At 39.8% G+C, this 16,484-nt stretch overlaps 1 protein-coding gene and 1 pseudogene across 2 annotated transcripts in view; both read left to right on the top strand.

Moving 5' to 3' along the window:
• The first annotated feature begins 4,289 nt into the window (after positions 1-4,289).
• Positions 4,290-16,484, top strand: part of ZC3H6 (zinc finger CCCH-type containing 6) — a 69,697-nt gene continuing 57,502 nt past the window's right edge. The window contains exon 1 of one of the 2 annotated variants that reach the window (XM_053890946.1): positions 4,290-4,751. In XM_053890946.1, the coding sequence (XP_053746921.1) occupies positions 4,720-4,751 (32 nt within the window). In that variant the 5' untranslated portion in view covers positions 4,290-4,719. The remainder of the gene's footprint in view (positions 4,752-16,484) is intronic. The other variant, XM_053890947.1, reaches the window with a different exon arrangement.
• Positions 16,272-16,389, top strand: LOC128773705 (U2 spliceosomal RNA; annotated as a pseudogene).

Here is a 16,484-nt window from a genome sequence, read left to right as displayed (position 1 = left end):
AGGCTGGACCCAAAATTTAAAAGCACAGGCAAGGCTTTATTATGGGGGCAACAGCTACAGCTGGAGAGAGACAGGTAGTGACAAAGGTGTCAAACTGGCTCTCTGAACAATGGTCAAGGGAACTTTTTTTTCCCTACATGTATTTATTTTTGAGAGACAGAGCACAAGTGGGGAAGGGGCAGAGAGAGAATGAGACACAGAATCCAAAGCAGGCTCCAGGCTCCGAGCTGTCAGTACACAGCCTGATGTGGGGCTCGAACTCACAAACCGTGAGATCACGACCTGAGCCGAAGTTGGACACTTAACCAACTGAGCCATCCAGGTGCCCCTCAAGGGAACTTTTAAAGGGACTGAGGTGGGAAAGGAGGGATGTTTAAGCATGTAGGGGTGAGGAATTCCAGGAAATTTGGGGCACAGGCCCAGTTGACAAAACATGCTTCTTCATACATATGTTCTGGGTGTTGTCTCCACTTCTGGGTGCATTTTTTAGCATTATAATGAGGGGGAAAGTCAGTGAAAATAAATTTGCTGCCCATCTTATATCAGACTAGTCTGAACCTGGTCTAGTCTTGTTCCTTGGCTGGGGCTTTGCAAGAAAAAGCAGTAACAGCTCACGGGCTGCTCTGCAAGAGAAGTGTTAACAGCCATGTGGGAGAGTTCCGGGTGCATAGGGTTTTGTTCCCAAGGTCCCTGTCTCATTTATGTTTTAAACCCACAAAGTTTTGGAAAAATTTGCTATGCAGCAATAGATAAGTGATGTCCCTATCATTATAAAGCAGCTGGCCTAAACATAGAATTATCATATTCTACTCCTAGGTATATACACCAAAGAATTGAAAACCGGGACTCAAACAGATATTTGCATACTCATATTCATTGCAGCATTATTCACAAGAGCGAATAAGTGGAAACAACCCAAGGAATGGATAAATCAATTGTGGTATATACACACAATGGAATATTATTCAGCCATACAAAGGAATAAAATTCAGACACATGCTACAAATGATGAACCCTGAAAACAGTATGCTAAGTGAAGTAAGTCTGCCTCAAGAGCATAAATTACTGGGGCACCTGGGTGGTTCAGTGGGTTAAGTGTCCAACTTCTGCTCAGGTCACGATCTCACGGTTCGTGGGTTCGAGCCCCATGTCGGGCTCTGTGCTAACAGCTCGGAGTCTGGAACCTGCTTCGGATTCTGTGTCTCACTCTCTCTCTGCCCCTCCCCCACTCATGCGTTGTCTCACTCTATCAAAAATAAATAAATGTAAAAAAAAAAATTTTTTAAAGGCATACATTACTATGTTTACACTTATATGAGGTATCTAGAATGGGCAAATCACAGAGACAAATAATAGATTAGAGACTTTCGGTGCTGGGAGAGGGGGGAAATGGGAGTCATTGCTTGATGGTTACAGTTTCTGTTAGGGGTGATGAAAAAGTTTAGAAGCAGACAGTGATAGCTGCACAGCAGTATGTAGTTAATGCCACTGAATTGTCACTTCAAAATGGTTAAAACAGCAAATTTTATATCATATATTTTACCACACACACAAAAAAGCAACTGACCTAATAAGGTGTTGGAATGGCCTCTTGAGGACCAGTTTCAGTACCAGCTAGATGCAAAGTATGTTTTGTGGACATATGCTATAAATCAGCAATCAATAATATGGTGCTATTTCTCCCATAGTCAGGATTCGTGGGTCTGGGAGTCAAACCATGGAAATGGGAGTGGACCCTTCCTTTATCATCTCTCTGACATCCTAGTAAAATTTTTGTGTTTTTGTTGTTGTTGTTTTGTTGTTTTTTTTTTTAATTTTTGCTTGTAATCGCTGAAACTTTGGGTTCTACTGGTCAGCAGAGTTTTTCAACCTCAACATTTTGACATTTTGGTTTGAGTAATTGTGGGAGACAGTTCTGTGCATAATAGGATGTTTAGCAGCATCCCTGGCCTCTCCCCACTAGATGCCAGTAGCACTCCTTCCCCTGTTGGCACCTTTATAGTTGTTACAATTTTTGTGTGCATTAGGGGTGGGGATGATTGTGAAAGATAAACAAAGCCAGGCATTAAAGTAGCAATATTTTTATTCAGTTTTTATTCAGAGAAAGAGCTGAGCTCCAGGTTGTGCAGGGGTGACTGGGTGTTTTAAAGGGACAATGAAATAATGTATAATTCAATTTACGTGAAATGTCCAAAAAGGCAAATCTTTAGAGACAGAAAGTAGATTATCAGTTGCCTGGCACCGGTGTGGCAAGACAGGATTAATTGTAAATAGGCACTTGGGGGAAGGGAATGTTCTGAAACTGAATGTTGGTGATAGCTGCATAATTCGGTAAATTTACTAAGTCATATAAGTGTACACTTAAAGTGGGTAAATTTTCAGGCATATGTTTTAATATCAAAAAAGCTATTTTTTGGGGCGCCTGGATGGCGCAGTCGGTTGAGCGTCCGACTTCAGCCAGGTCACGATCTCGCGGTCCGTGAGTTCGAGCCCCGCGTCAGGCTCTGGGCTGATGGCTCAGAGTCTGGAGCCTGTTTCCGATTCTGTGTCTCCCTCGCTCTCTGCCCCTCCCCCGTTCATGCTCTGTCTCTCTCTGTCCCAAAAATAAATAAAAAACGTTGAAAAAAAAATTAAAAAAAAAAAAAAAGCTATTTTTAAAAAAATAAAGGGAAAATGAGAAGTGGGCTATCCAAATTAGCTACCATAAGACCTAAGTAAAATAGTTTACAATAAATAAGGTCCTGAGATTCTAATCTAACTCCGAATGCTAATTGTTACTCCCGACAAAATAGATCTACTTTTTGAATGTTTACTAGTAATGTATTATGTCGAAATGTGGTGGATGCCCGCAGAATTATCTATCAGTGTGCAGGTCTTATCAATGGCTACATTCAACTTAAAAAAAAAAAAAAAAAAAAAAAAAGTGCTATTTTTTTCCTTTTTCAATGTACATATCCAATTTTTTTTTCGTTTTAAAATTTAACCTACTAATTGCGATTGCTTCCGAATGCACTGCATTTACGCATTAGCCAGATGCATTTATACCACAAAGTCATATATCTGAGAGGTTTACCATTAAGTCCGTCATTTCATTACAAAACAAGGAACTTTCCTTTGGAACTAAATAATTTACTGAATAGGCCAAAACATTGAGTTATCATTAAAAAATTATTTCCAGGGGCGCCTGGGTGGCTCAGTCGGTTAAGCATCCGACTTCAGCTCAGGTCATGACCTCAGTCTGTGAGTTCGAGCCCTTCGTAGGGCTCTGTGCTGACAGCTCAGAGCCTGGAGCCTGCTTCGGATTCTGTGTCTCCCTCTCTCTCTCTGCCCCTCCCCTGCTCATCCGGTCTCTGTCTCAAAAATAAATAAAAATATTTTTAAAAATAAATAAAAATATTTCCAAGGGTCACACTGTTCATAAGTATAAAAACATGTGACGGCTAGTTTTTGTGTGTGTTTATTATTGACAGAGAGAGAGAGAGAGAGAGCATGAGCGGGGGAGGGGCAGAGAGAGAGAGAGGGAGACATAGAATCTGAAACCTCCTCCGAGCTGTCAGCACAGAGCCCCGGCACGGGGCTCGAACGCACGGACAGCAAGATCATGACCGGAGCCAAAGTCCGAGGGTCGGCCGACTGAGCCACCCAGGCACCCCTAGTTAATATATACATATATATATAAAATATTCGTGTATATTTCCAGATGGAATGTTAATGTTTTTACTATATAACTTAAATCTGATTTAGTTTTGTGTTCTTTTATTAACTAATAATCAGGTAGGTAAATTTAGTATTAACTATCAGAAAAAGTCACATGTCAACCCATTTTTCTCAAAGCGCATTCCCAAGCACTGAACATTACAAAAAGATAGGTGCTACTTTGTAAGAGAATGTACATTTCCCCATTATTTAAGCGACCGAAGTGATTTTTTTTTTTTTTTTCACTCTACCCGCGAGTGCTTTATCACCCCACCCGACCACGCCGCAGAAGGGCTTTGAGGGTCCGTTTGTTAGGGGGCGTCTTGAACCAGACTTCCGCCCGTTTCCCCGCGGGCTTTCACAAGACGGGCCCGGAGGGCCCGAAGAAGGCCCGACGGGCCTCCTACCCCGCCCAGTACTACTCCAGGCGCCGCCCGGCCCCTCCAGCTAGCTGCCGCCTCCGCCGTTCACCGAGAAGGATGGGAACCCGCCCCTGGAGGTGATTGACGGACTGCCTCCTCCAATGGGCAACGCGTTCGGCCCCGGCGGGCCGGGCAAGGGCCGCTGCACGCGGAGGAATCTCTCCTGCCCTTTAGTCCCGGGCTAGGTGTTGCGGCAGGCGCCATTTTATCGAGCCGCCTGTCTCGGGTGCCGCCATGTTGGTGAGGAGAAATCACCGTTACGGCCAGTGTCCAAATCCCCGCGTCGCTGCACGCCGCCCGCCCGCCCGCTCCCAAGCCTCAGCCACCGGCGGCGAATAGAGACTAAAGCGGCAGCGCCGGCAGCGCGGGGCCGTTGCCCAGTGTTTGCAGTTAGAGTCCCATCTCTCTGGCGTGGTTGTTAATAGACTGGAAAGTCTGTGTCTGTGTCGCTCACTAGTAACCGTGAGTTTTTACCACTTCGTCACCTCTCGGCGGCGGCCGGGAGCAGGTACCCCGCAGGCGGCGCAGGGGTCCTCCCCGCGCCCCGCCGCCGCCGGCCTCGCAGACCTGTCCTCCAGCCCCGCCCCGTTCTTGACCAAACATGACAGACTCTGAACATGCAGGGCACGACAGGTCGGGAACCCTTCTTGTCTGTCTTTCTGTCGGATGAGAGGAGGGGTCTGGGGCGGCGGGAGCGGGCCGGGGCCGCGCGCCTCCTGCATGACTTAGACGTCTCTGTGTGGCTCCATCAGTTCCATGACGTGCGCCCTTATGTAAAGCCCAGGCTGGCGGCCGCGGGGGAGGTCGGCCCGGCCGCGCCCGCCTCCCCGCGCCGGGGTCCTTTCCGGCCGGCCCCGCCCCCGGCCCGCACGTGCGAGCCCCCCGCCCCCGGGCGGCTCCGTCTGCCGTTCGGTCTGCGCCCGGCGCCTCCCGCGTGCGGGCTCGGTGCTGCGGTCCAGCCTGGGCTGAAATGAAGCCTCTCCCAGCCCAGGGTCCGCCGTTCACTTCCTGATGGGACGAGCCAGGAATTTGTAATAGCCGGTGTTCTGTTTGACTACTACCCTAGCACACTCCTAAAAATAAACTTGGTGTTTTTTGTTTTTTTTTTTTTTTTTAAGGAAAAACTTAAACCCCCAAAGGCCATGTGTTTATAGTCTTACCCCCTTGGAATTTGAAATAGTAAGTTTCAAGTTAAAAATGTTAGGTTTTGCAAAGCTTAGTGTAGCACAGTTTTCTTCTAAAGTGAAAACCCCGCGGATTATCCCATCTAGCTGCATTTTCTAAATACTGTGTATAATTTGAACATTTAACTGAGATTCTGATATTTTTGCTAGGCCTTGAACAGTTTTGGTTCTTTTAGTGTTTTGGGCGTATTTACATATTTTAGTAGCGCAAATAGCATATTTAAGTTTGGGTTAGGTTTTTATTTTACATTGATATCTATCTTAATCATTAAAAAAAAGGAGGGCTTTAGTTCGTTAAAATTACTGGAATGAAATCTGTTGAATCTAACTCTTATTTAGAATATTTAAAAATATGGAACTCTGCAGTGACTCCTTAGGGAATAGAAGTAATCAAAAGTATACGTTGTACTCTAGTCTAAACCGTACAAATTGCTTAAATTTTACCTGTGGAGTAATGTGATATGCTTTTGGTAAAGCATTCCAAACACTTTAAAAAAAAAAAAAAAACCACAAGCAGAAATAACAAACATCATTGAAATTCGAAATATCTAAATATTTGGCAACCTTGAGAGTGATACAGATATTTCAACAACTCTCATATGGTAATAATACAAGTAGATCACCAAGCAAGTCAATTAAACATGCAGTAATTTTTGGAAAGTAAAAAAAAAAACAACAAAAAACACTCCTAAAAATTATGGCTATTTAGGCTTGCACTTGACATATTTTCATGCTTATTTTACATTATCTTGTCATTAAAATGACATAATTCTTGGAATGGGTTAACTAATATTTTGAGAAATTTCCCACTCTGAATATTTGTGGACAAACCAATGACTGGGTTTTGCTAATGCAGCTAAAGTTCATAATTTTGTATGGAAGAAGGAAATACGTTCTCTGTTCACAAAGCAGCTTCAATATGTAGAATTATGTATTCTATGTAATGAAGAAACCATGTCACCAAATTCAGATATTGAAATAATTTTGCTAGCAAGGAACTCTGATGCCAGACTTTAAAAAGACTTTGGAATTTTAAAATAATGAATTACAGGGCGTATGGGTGGCTCAGTCGGTTAAGCATCTGACTCTTGATTTCTGCTCAGGTTATGATCTCAGTTTGTGGGATTGAGCCTTTCTCCCCCCTTGGACTCTGTGTCAGAACAAGATTTTAAATGGGAATGGAAATTCTCAGAAGGCAACCTCTTTCTTGCATTTTAAAAACATTTATTTATTTTGAGAGCGCACATGCATGAGTGCACAATTGGGGGAAGGGCAGAAAGAGATGGGGGGAGAGAGAGAGAGAGAAAGAGAAAGAATCTCAAGCAGCCTCCTTGCTGGCAGCCGGGATTCAGGGCTTGATCTCACGAACTGTGAAGTCATGACTTGAGCCAAAACCAAGAGTTGGATGCTTAACGGACTGAGCCACCCTGGCACTCCTCTTGTACATGATTTACATGATGAACATTTTGTACAAGGTTTGTTTGCCAGCTTTAAAAAAAAAAAAATACCCATTTGGTGTACTTTTCTTTAAATATTTTCATGTCTGGAGTGAAAACATGGTATTTTTATTAGTGTTAACTAATATAATAATACCGATAAATAAATTTGTGGGTATATAGAATGTTAGTAGAGGACTTCTGCATAGGATCTGAGAAATCAATAAGAGGTGGAGAAGGAGTTGGGGAGAATCCAAAGTGAGACAAAATTCTTACCTCTTTTCATTCAGTTCTTCCCTTTCATCTAGTTCTCTTTGGCACAGCTTCAGCCACCTAGCTTTGTATTTCACAGGGTGTTAATCCAATTAAAACAATTCACAAACAACTTTTAAAGGCTAAATACTGTGAGTTCCTGTTTTGGACACATGTACAGTGGAGTAGGAAAGATAGATACATACCTAAGTATTACATAATTTTCTGAAATATTCTAAAAGTGAGTTTTACAGGGCCTGCACTGGGAAAAATGGTAATTTTAACATGAACAATATAAGACCTTGTGATTCTGAGAGTCTTTAATTGTTAAGAGATGTGTAGAATAATTTCCTTTAGGAGGAAGCTATTCTTTGCCCATTATGAGCAACCTTCCCACCTCCTCACCTCCTTCTTTTCCTCCTCTCCCCACTTTTCTTCCTCATGTAAAACAAGAACAACAAAACTCCCAACTAGTCAGAATTACGGTGTGTGTATGTATGTGTATGTATATATGTATGCATACATATATATGTGTGTATATATACATATATGTGTGTGTGTGTACAATATATATAAAGATTATTTATTTTGAGAGAGAGAGAGAACACAAGCTGGGTAGCAGCAGAGGGAGAGAGAGAGAGAGAATCCCTCTCACAAACCATGAGATCATGACCTGAGGCAAAAACAAGAGTCAGACAGTTAATCAACTGAGCCACCTAGGCACCCCTATACAAGTTTATATTATTTCCCTCTTCTCTCTCCCTTGCACATAATGATTGAAACCTTACTAAGAGACTGCACTGGAGAATCTGAAGGGATGAGGATGTAGAAGATGATTACACTTTACATTTGTAATAGGGCTTTCATTTGATTCTCACATTAATCCCATGAGGAGGCATATAGTATTACAGCATTCAGTACCTTGTCTAGGGGATCCCACAGATGGAGACTAGATAGCGCACAGGTATGCAAACTTCTACTTGTATTATTTTCACTCTTCATTAAGTCTGCATAGGGATGCAGCGTGCTAAGTTCCAGCCTTGACTTTCTGAGTTGTTGTGGGTTGTAATGTGGTAAATCTAAGAAACCCCTGCATTCGCAGTAAAACCTGAGTTTTGATCATTTTTCCTCTAACTTGGTTAATATTTTTTGTTTTTCATGATTATTTATCTTATTTGTGAAATAAGGTAGTTGAATTAGGTGATACTCATCTCTCTTCCCATTTTAGTCAATAATTTTAGTTTAAAAAATTGCAGATGCTTTATCTCACATTAGAGTTCACTTGATGTTCTATACAATATTTGGTTTGTAAATTTGTATGTATACTTGAGCAAATGCCTTCCCTCACTAGGCTATTAATTAATGTTTTATACATATATATGTTTACATAAATATGTATATATATATTTGTTTATATGTGTATATATATGTTTATATATATGTATATATGTATGTGTATATATATATGTATACACCCACACACATATATTTTTCTTTTTAAAGAGAAAGAGAGCAAGCTTGCATGCAAGTTGGGGAGGGGCAGAGAGAGAGAGGGTGAGAGAGAGTCTCAAGCAGCCTCCTTGCTAAACATGGAGGGCTCAATTCGACAACCCTGGGATCATGACCTGAGCTGAAACCCAAGAGTTGGCCGCTCAGACTGAGCCACCCAGGCGGCCTTATTTTATTTTTAATTGTGGTAAAATACACATGTAAAATTTACATCTTAACTATTTGTAATTGTACAGTTCAGTAGTGTTAAGGACCTACACATTGTTATACAACCAATCTTCAGAACTCTTTTCGTCTTGCAAAACTTAAATTGTATCATTAGTTTATTTTTTACTCCTGAATCTACTCATTTAACTATTGTGAAAACTACCAAAGTGAGCTTTTCTTTAGCAAATATAAAAAACTCAAGTTCTACGTCATGTTCAGGTTTGATGTTGGAAACCACTTTGACTCTTAGAAAGACATTTTTCTTTTGTTAGCCCTTCATAAACAAATCGTTTCATTTACTTTTGAATTTTCATTGATTAAATTTCCATTCAGCAGAATTCTGTGCCAAGTATATAGTGTTAAGCACTGAGGAAACAAATCTGAATACAATCTCACTGAATTTGCTCTCTAGGATCTTATAATCTAGTAAAAGAAACAGACTGGTAAATATATAATTGCAGCACCAGTCATATAATAGAGGTATAAATTGAAGGCGGTAGTGGCATAGATGGGGGATTCATGGAGACATCATGTCTGGAGGATGAGTAAAAATTTGGCCAGAGACAAATATATGAAAAGCATGAAGAAGTAAAATGGCATAGTAGGTTTAGAGATGATAAAAGTGTTAGTATGTGAAGCATGTACAACATATTTTGGGGAATGAGGAAAAGGCTTCCGTGAATTAGGAATCTGACCCTGAATGATGTAAAGATCTCATCAAAGTTTTTAATTTTTTGATTTTTTTGTAGTTTATTTAAGTAATCTCTTTACCCAACGTGGGGCTCAAAACTCAAGACCCCGAGATCAAGAATCACATGTTCTTCTGACTGAGCCAGTCAGGCACCCCTCTCATCAAGTTTTTTAAGCAGGAGAATGTTCAGGTGCATTTTTTGGCATGATACCTGGAGGCTAGGAGGAGGCAGACTGTGGAAAGGGATATCAGTAGAAGGAAGACAAGTTAGGGAGCTTTCAATGATTTTCATGAAATATTAAGCAGCTAATATTTAGTATATATTGTTTTGGACTTGGGAAAGATAGCAATAAATAAAAAAATCCTTTACCCAATGGAACTTACATTTTCTTTGGAGAAAAAGATGATAAACATGAAAAACAAATGTGATCAATGCTGATAGAAAGGAAGGTGGGTTATCCTATGGGTGTGGGAAGGGTATTTCCATCTTAAGTAGGGTATGTTAGGGAAACATTCAACTGAAAAAGGAGCATTTGAGCAAAGCCCTAGAATAAGAGCAATCCAGGCCCAGTACATCTGGGAGAAAAGCATTCTAGATAAAGGGAACAGAAGGTGGAGAAAGCCTAGAACTAGGAATGAGCCTAGTGTAATTAAGGAAAAAAGGGGGCAGTGTGGCTAGAGAAAAGAATGAGCAAGGGGAAGAGAAGAGATGAAGTTGGATGGGCAAGGGTGACTGTGTAGGGCCTTGGAAGGCCATATTAGGGAACTTGGATTTCACTCTGAGTGGTATGGGAGCCACTGGAGGATTTGAACAGAGGACGTACAAGGTGATGCTATAGTAAAAGAATGGTAAAAAGGAAGTTGCTTGAAGTAATGTAAGTGACAAGTGATGATGGTTTAGGCCAAGGAGGTGAAAATGGTTGGATTTTGGATATGTTTTGAAGATAGAACCAATAGGATTTGCTGATGGGTGTGGAGCATGAAAAAAAGGAATGAATCAAAGCCACTGTAAAAATCTAGAAATTGGGTAACGAGGACTTAATCGAAAGCATTGACAGTAAGAAGGCAGACAAAAGGCAAAATTCATGGGATATTTCTTAGCATTGATAGAACTGGAGGTAAAGATCTGAGAGTTTCTAACAAAGATGTTAGTCTAGATGCTGAGATCACCCAGCTATGTGTAGTAGACCGTGAAGACAGGTTTTCTGGAAGCCAAGGGAGGAGAACGTTTCAAGGAAAGGGTGATCACAGAGCAGGTAAAGGAAAGGGTTGAAAACTGGTCACAGGATATACTAAATTAGGACTTTTAAAAACATGAATGAAACAGTACTGCAGGGCTTGCAAACAGCTGGCCTTCAGACCAAGTATCTTGTTGTTTGCCTGACAGGATGTTTAACAATACTTGTGCTTGAATGCCACTAGACTTGTGGTCTTCATCCTTCACAATCTTTTCACTGATCCTTTCTTTGCATATTCAGCACCTAAGGTCTGCTTATGAAGTGACTTGCTGACCACTTATGCATTTGAGTTTGTGACCTTTTGTTATGCGATGAAGTCAAGTTTTCACCTGGATAGACAGAGGTGATCTGACTTCCAAAAAAATCTCAGAGAGATGGGTGACCTTGAATTCACCAAGTCAAGCCTCCGGCCAGTCTAGGGCTGTCAGAATATATTTTGTGCATCGATGCCCCCAGTGGTCTTGCTTTAATCTCTCAGATTCAGAAACTGATCAGTCTCAGGGCTGATCAGACTTGGGGATGTTAATTCATGCTAAAAAATAGTAACAGTGGTTAACATTTTTAAAACTTTTTTTTTAAGTTTATTTCTTTTTGAGAGAGAGAGAGCACAAGCAGGGGAGGGACACAGAGAGAGAATGACATAGAATCTGAAGCAGGCTTCAGGCTCTGAGCTGTCAGCACAGAACCTGATGCGGGACTCCAGCTTACGAACCACGAGATCATCACTTGAGCCAAAGTTGGACACTTAACCAACTGAGCCAGTCATGCACCCCAACAGTGGCTAACATTTTTATGGTGCTTACTATATGCCAGGTTCTGTTTTAAGTGCTTTCCATGAATTACTTCATTTAATCTTCACAATAACCCTATATAACAGCCCTCATTTTACAAATGAAGAGAGACTGATGAATTTTCCAAGGTCACAGAGTAAATCAGTGGGAACTCAAGTAATCTGATTGTAGAGCTTACACTTTTATTTGAGTATAGACATCTCTATCACAAGAGAATGTGTATGTGTATATCAGAATACCAATTCAAAAAATGAGGATAAGATGTTTTCACCAGGGAGGGTATTCTCTCCATATAGGCTGCTATATGGAAAACCAAATTATCAAAAGTTGCTTAATGAACAGGAGTATGGGATTAGAATGAAGGAGTTGATTGTAAATGACTGGAATTTTAAATGGCATCAGGCTGTAATAAAGTTCATAATATATCTGCCAAGCAGTTACTTGCATCTATCAGCTTTACAGGATATCCTCTTTCCTGAGCAGTGCTTACATGGGCACTGGCCACATTTGTCTCTTCACCTTTCCTTTTTCAACATTTCTATTGTTAAACAGCCCTCCTTTCTGATAGGTACATTTCTTCTCGTTGCATGTTAATGTCTTAAATTTAGTCATCTTTTACTTGGTCCTGTGTGTCTGACTTCTTCATCTCTGTTTTGGTTCATCTTCTTTTCATTTTATGGTTGAACTTTCTGAGGTCATTCCTATTTATTGTATCTTTTTTGAAGTGTTTGGTTCCTGGGAGATACTACTTGACTGCTGATGCCATGTACCAACCCAGATAGTAGTTACTGGATGACCTTAGCAAAAGCAGTTTTAGCAGATTATTACTACTCTTGGCAAAGAGCAACGTTTCTCTATTGTAAAATGATTTTGTATTTGTTTTCTTTTGCTTTACTTTTTTAATGTGAGTTCATGACTTAACATTACTAATTTGAATGAACTTTTTAAAAAGTATTTATTTTTGAGACAGAGAGCAAGTGAGTGTGAGCTGGAGAGGGGCAGAGAGAGAGAGAGAGAGAGAGAGAGAGAGAGAGAGAGATGGGGATCCAAGCAGGCTCTGCACTGTCAGCACAGAGCCTGACATGGGGTTTGAACTCACGAATTGTGAGATCATGACCTGAGCTGAAGTCCAACACTCAACCAGCTGAGCCACCCAGGAGCCCCAAATGAACTTTTTTATTACTTCAACTTTCATAAATCATACCCACATTTTTGAATGGCAAGTAACCAAAGCAAGTCCCAAGAAGTGTTTAAAGGGAATCCTAAGTTAATTATCATTAAAAGGATAAAACCATGTAAAAATCAACAACAATCTATTTATAAAAGTGATAGAAAAGGGGCACCTTGGTGGTTCAGTTGACTGAGCATCTGACTTTGGCTCAGGTCATTATCTCACATTGCAGTCCGTGGGTTCGAGCCCTGCATCAGTTTCTGTGCTGATGGTTCAAAGCCTGGAACTTGCTTTGGATTGTGTGTCTCCCTCTTTCTCTGCCCCTACCCCATTCACGCTCTGTCTGTCTCTCTCTCTCAAAAATGAATAAACATTAAAAAAAAATGGTAGAAAAAAAGAACCTAGATTTAGAACTCACGATACTTAATATTTTACATATATTGCTATTTCTAATCCACATGCTTTAATTCCTTTGATCCACATAGAAAGGACAGATATTATTATCTTCATTTTATTGTTTAGGAAACAGGTTAAGAGGGTAAATAACTTGTCCAAGGTGATGAAGCAGCTGAGCGAGAACCAGTCTATGTCTTGCTGCATTCGGTTTCGAACTCTCTGCCTTGCTGCCTCTTAATGGTGGTAAATCTTACTGCATTTACTGATGCTGGATTGGGATATTGGATCCTTAAAAGGGCTTGGGTTTTGTTTTTTTCTTCTTTTAGATATTACTTGATCACGGCAATTTGAGCCTACTTTACTATAAATTCATTTTCTATGACAAAGAGTTTTTCTAAATCCTAAAACAGTAAGAATGGAATGTATAAAGAAGGTTAATTTTCTCACATATTTTTAAAAGAGTATGAAATCAGTTCAATCTTAGTAACTGTGCACATTTTTAGCTGTAGTAAACAAGAATTCTTCTATTGTATATGCATTTTAACCTTTTAAGACAATTTATTGAAAATGCATTGAGGGGTGCCAGGGTGGTTCAGTTGGTTAAGCATAGGACTCTTGATCTATGCTCAGGCCATGATCTCACCACAGTTCATGAGATGGAGCCCCAAGTCGGGCTCTGTACTGACAGTCCGGAGCCTGCTTTGGGATTCTCTGTCTTCCCCTCTCTCTCTGCCCCTCCCCCACTCACATGCACACTCTGTCTCTCTCTCTCTCAAAATAAATAAAACTTAAAAGAAAAAAAAGAAAATGCATAGAGATCAGAAGAGCCAATACCTCTTTTGCTTGAATTTTCTTTGATGACTGACAGTTGACAATAAAATGTTAGATCACTGGGTCTTGTGTCTGAGCTTTGAATTTTTCATGAAGTCTATTCTTTGGCCCATAAAGGAGCTTGTGGGTTGGTTTATTTTCTGTATCCTTGGGATACATAGGAGCCTACTTAAAAAATATGTTTTATGTAAGCAAATGAAAACAGAAGTGAATAATGCATTTATGTAAGAAATACCTACATAGTTTGGCTGTATATACATATTGTAGCAAATATATATATATTTTTGGAATACCAGATATCCAAGTATGAAAACCAATGTTTGACCAAAGCTCAGACTAAAGTTAATATCCCCACCATAGATTAAATTTCTGGAATATGTAAATAATTCTGAAATATTATCCCTCAAATTGTTATTAGAAATTTTAGTGGTCTAATTGTTGTTTTTTCTCCCTTAAGTTTAGTTATTTACTTTGAGAGCGCAAGTGAGCTGGGGAGGGCAGAGAGAGAGAATCCCAATCAGGCTTCACACTGCCAGCCCTCAGCCTGACTTGAACTCATGAACCGTGGTGAGATCATGACATGAGCCCAGATCAAGAGTCTGATGATTAACCAACTAAGCCACCCAGGGACTTCTGTTATACTCTTCTTAAAATCAATAGCTAACTTACCCTATCAATAATATTACTCAGGTTTTCTACTTGGCTATTTGAAAATTGTTAGTTTCTTTTGTGCATAAAATGGTTTTCATAATCATTAATTACACATTTTTCTCTTACATTAATGTACATTTGTACTTCATCTTATTGATAAAATTTCAATATATAACACACACAAGAAGATTCTTGTTTTAAGCTCTACCTGTAATACCTTCTAAACCTGGAAAATGAAAATTCAGATACAATAGTAAATCCAGATGACATGGCATATATATGACCTTGTTGCACTGATTAGATATAATAGTAACTAACTTAAGGATCATGTAATTTCCAGTCATGTCATATCCAGGGATCCAGAAATGGCTTGAAGCAGGCCAAGGCAGAATGGAGAAACATGCTTTAGCTGGATACCTAGGCCAAAGACTAATTTTGGCATATCTTAAAAAAAAAAAATCTACCACCCTCCCCAAAACCTGGAGCCTCATATAGGTAATCTCATATCAGTTAATTTGGCATATTTAAGATTTACAGACCGAGTGGGTTTTTTTGGATATTACTGGGTTGTAGGCAGTTTTACCCAGTTCACTACAGATTCATGCAACAAGATGTTTTCAACTTTTGTTCTGATGACATGACACGTAGATTATTTTCTAGCTTTCAAATTCTAAGAGTGTTGTATTTGCTGAGATTTGTTTCTGTTGAGTTTCTAGCTTCTCCAGTCTATATTGGAGAGCCTAAGTCAGAAGGATAAATTGAAAGGGAATGAGACTAAATTAATTTTAGCTTAGTGAGATACCTGAGATAGTAGATGAAATTTTAAAAAGAATAATTTTGGGGGCACCTGGATGGCTCAGTCAGTTGAGCGTCTGACTTTGGCTCAGGTCATGATATCACGACCTGTGAGTTCGAGCCCCACACGGGGCTCTGTGCTGACAGCTCAGAGCCTGGATCCTGCTTTGGATTCTGTGTCCCTCTCTCACTCTGCCCCTTTCTCGCTCATGCTCTGTCTCTCTCAAGAATAAATAAAACATTTAAAAAAAAAGAATAATTTTTAAAATGTAGTCTCAAAAAAACTTATGACAAGTTAACACAGTTTTGTTTTATTCCCATAATAGTTTGTCTTGCTTATGGCATAAAGTATGTTTGAGGAGTAATGTGGTTATCCTTCATGGTGTCAAACATACAAGCTCAAGGATATTTTTTAAAATTCTTCATTTCATAGATTAATATACAATAATACCTCTTTTATCTGGCATTGGATAGAGGCAGGGAATTTAGCATCAACAGATACTTGATTATCAGAAACTAATTTTATTAAAAATATTTTCAAAGGAACTCTTATATGGCATGCCTTCTTGTCGTACTAACTAGACAGTTACTGATTTATCCTTTTCTTAGTTACTTTGGATCATCATGAACATCTAATGTCACCATAATCACTATGAACCTTAGGTATTATACTCCATTTTGTATTTCCTTGTTGTGTTCAGGAGACTTTGGAAATATGGGAGGCTTTTATACAGACTGTACCCAAGTGTTGCTTAATGATAGGATAATGGAGAAATACCCTAAGGAACAGACTTCAAATTTGGTCTACCACAGCTTCTTTTCTGCTTTTACTTGTTTGAGATAATTTTTCATTGTTATTTTCTGAAGAAAAATAAAGGAAATTTCCCCCTTGGAATCCATGCTTCTTGGGTTTATATCCTTTCCCAATTTCTATGAAAGTGCCTGTCATCTACCATACCCATTCTATTATTTCATCGCTTCTCGGCCATCGCATATATTTCATCGCTTCTCGGCCTTTTGGCTAAGATCAAGTGTAGTATCTGTTCTTATCAGTTTAAAAGACATATATTTCAGGTAAATCAAAAGAGGAAAGGAAACTTCAGTTGAGGGCTACTCATCTCAATCCTTAAACAACTTTGTGATGGTAAATTAATTGATCCTATTTGCAGATGAGGAAACTGAATATTAGGGGGTAAAATAATTTGTTCAAGTTA

Source organism: Panthera pardus, unplaced genomic scaffold, assembly GCF_024362965.1.
Source record: "Panthera pardus isolate Hobbes unplaced genomic scaffold, ASM2436296v1 HiC_scaffold_26, whole genome shotgun sequence".
NCBI lineage: Eukaryota > Metazoa > Chordata > Mammalia > Carnivora > Felidae > Panthera > Panthera pardus.
The sequence above is the reverse complement of the archived record's forward strand: the minus strand, read 5'-3'. Positions and strand labels throughout refer to the sequence as shown.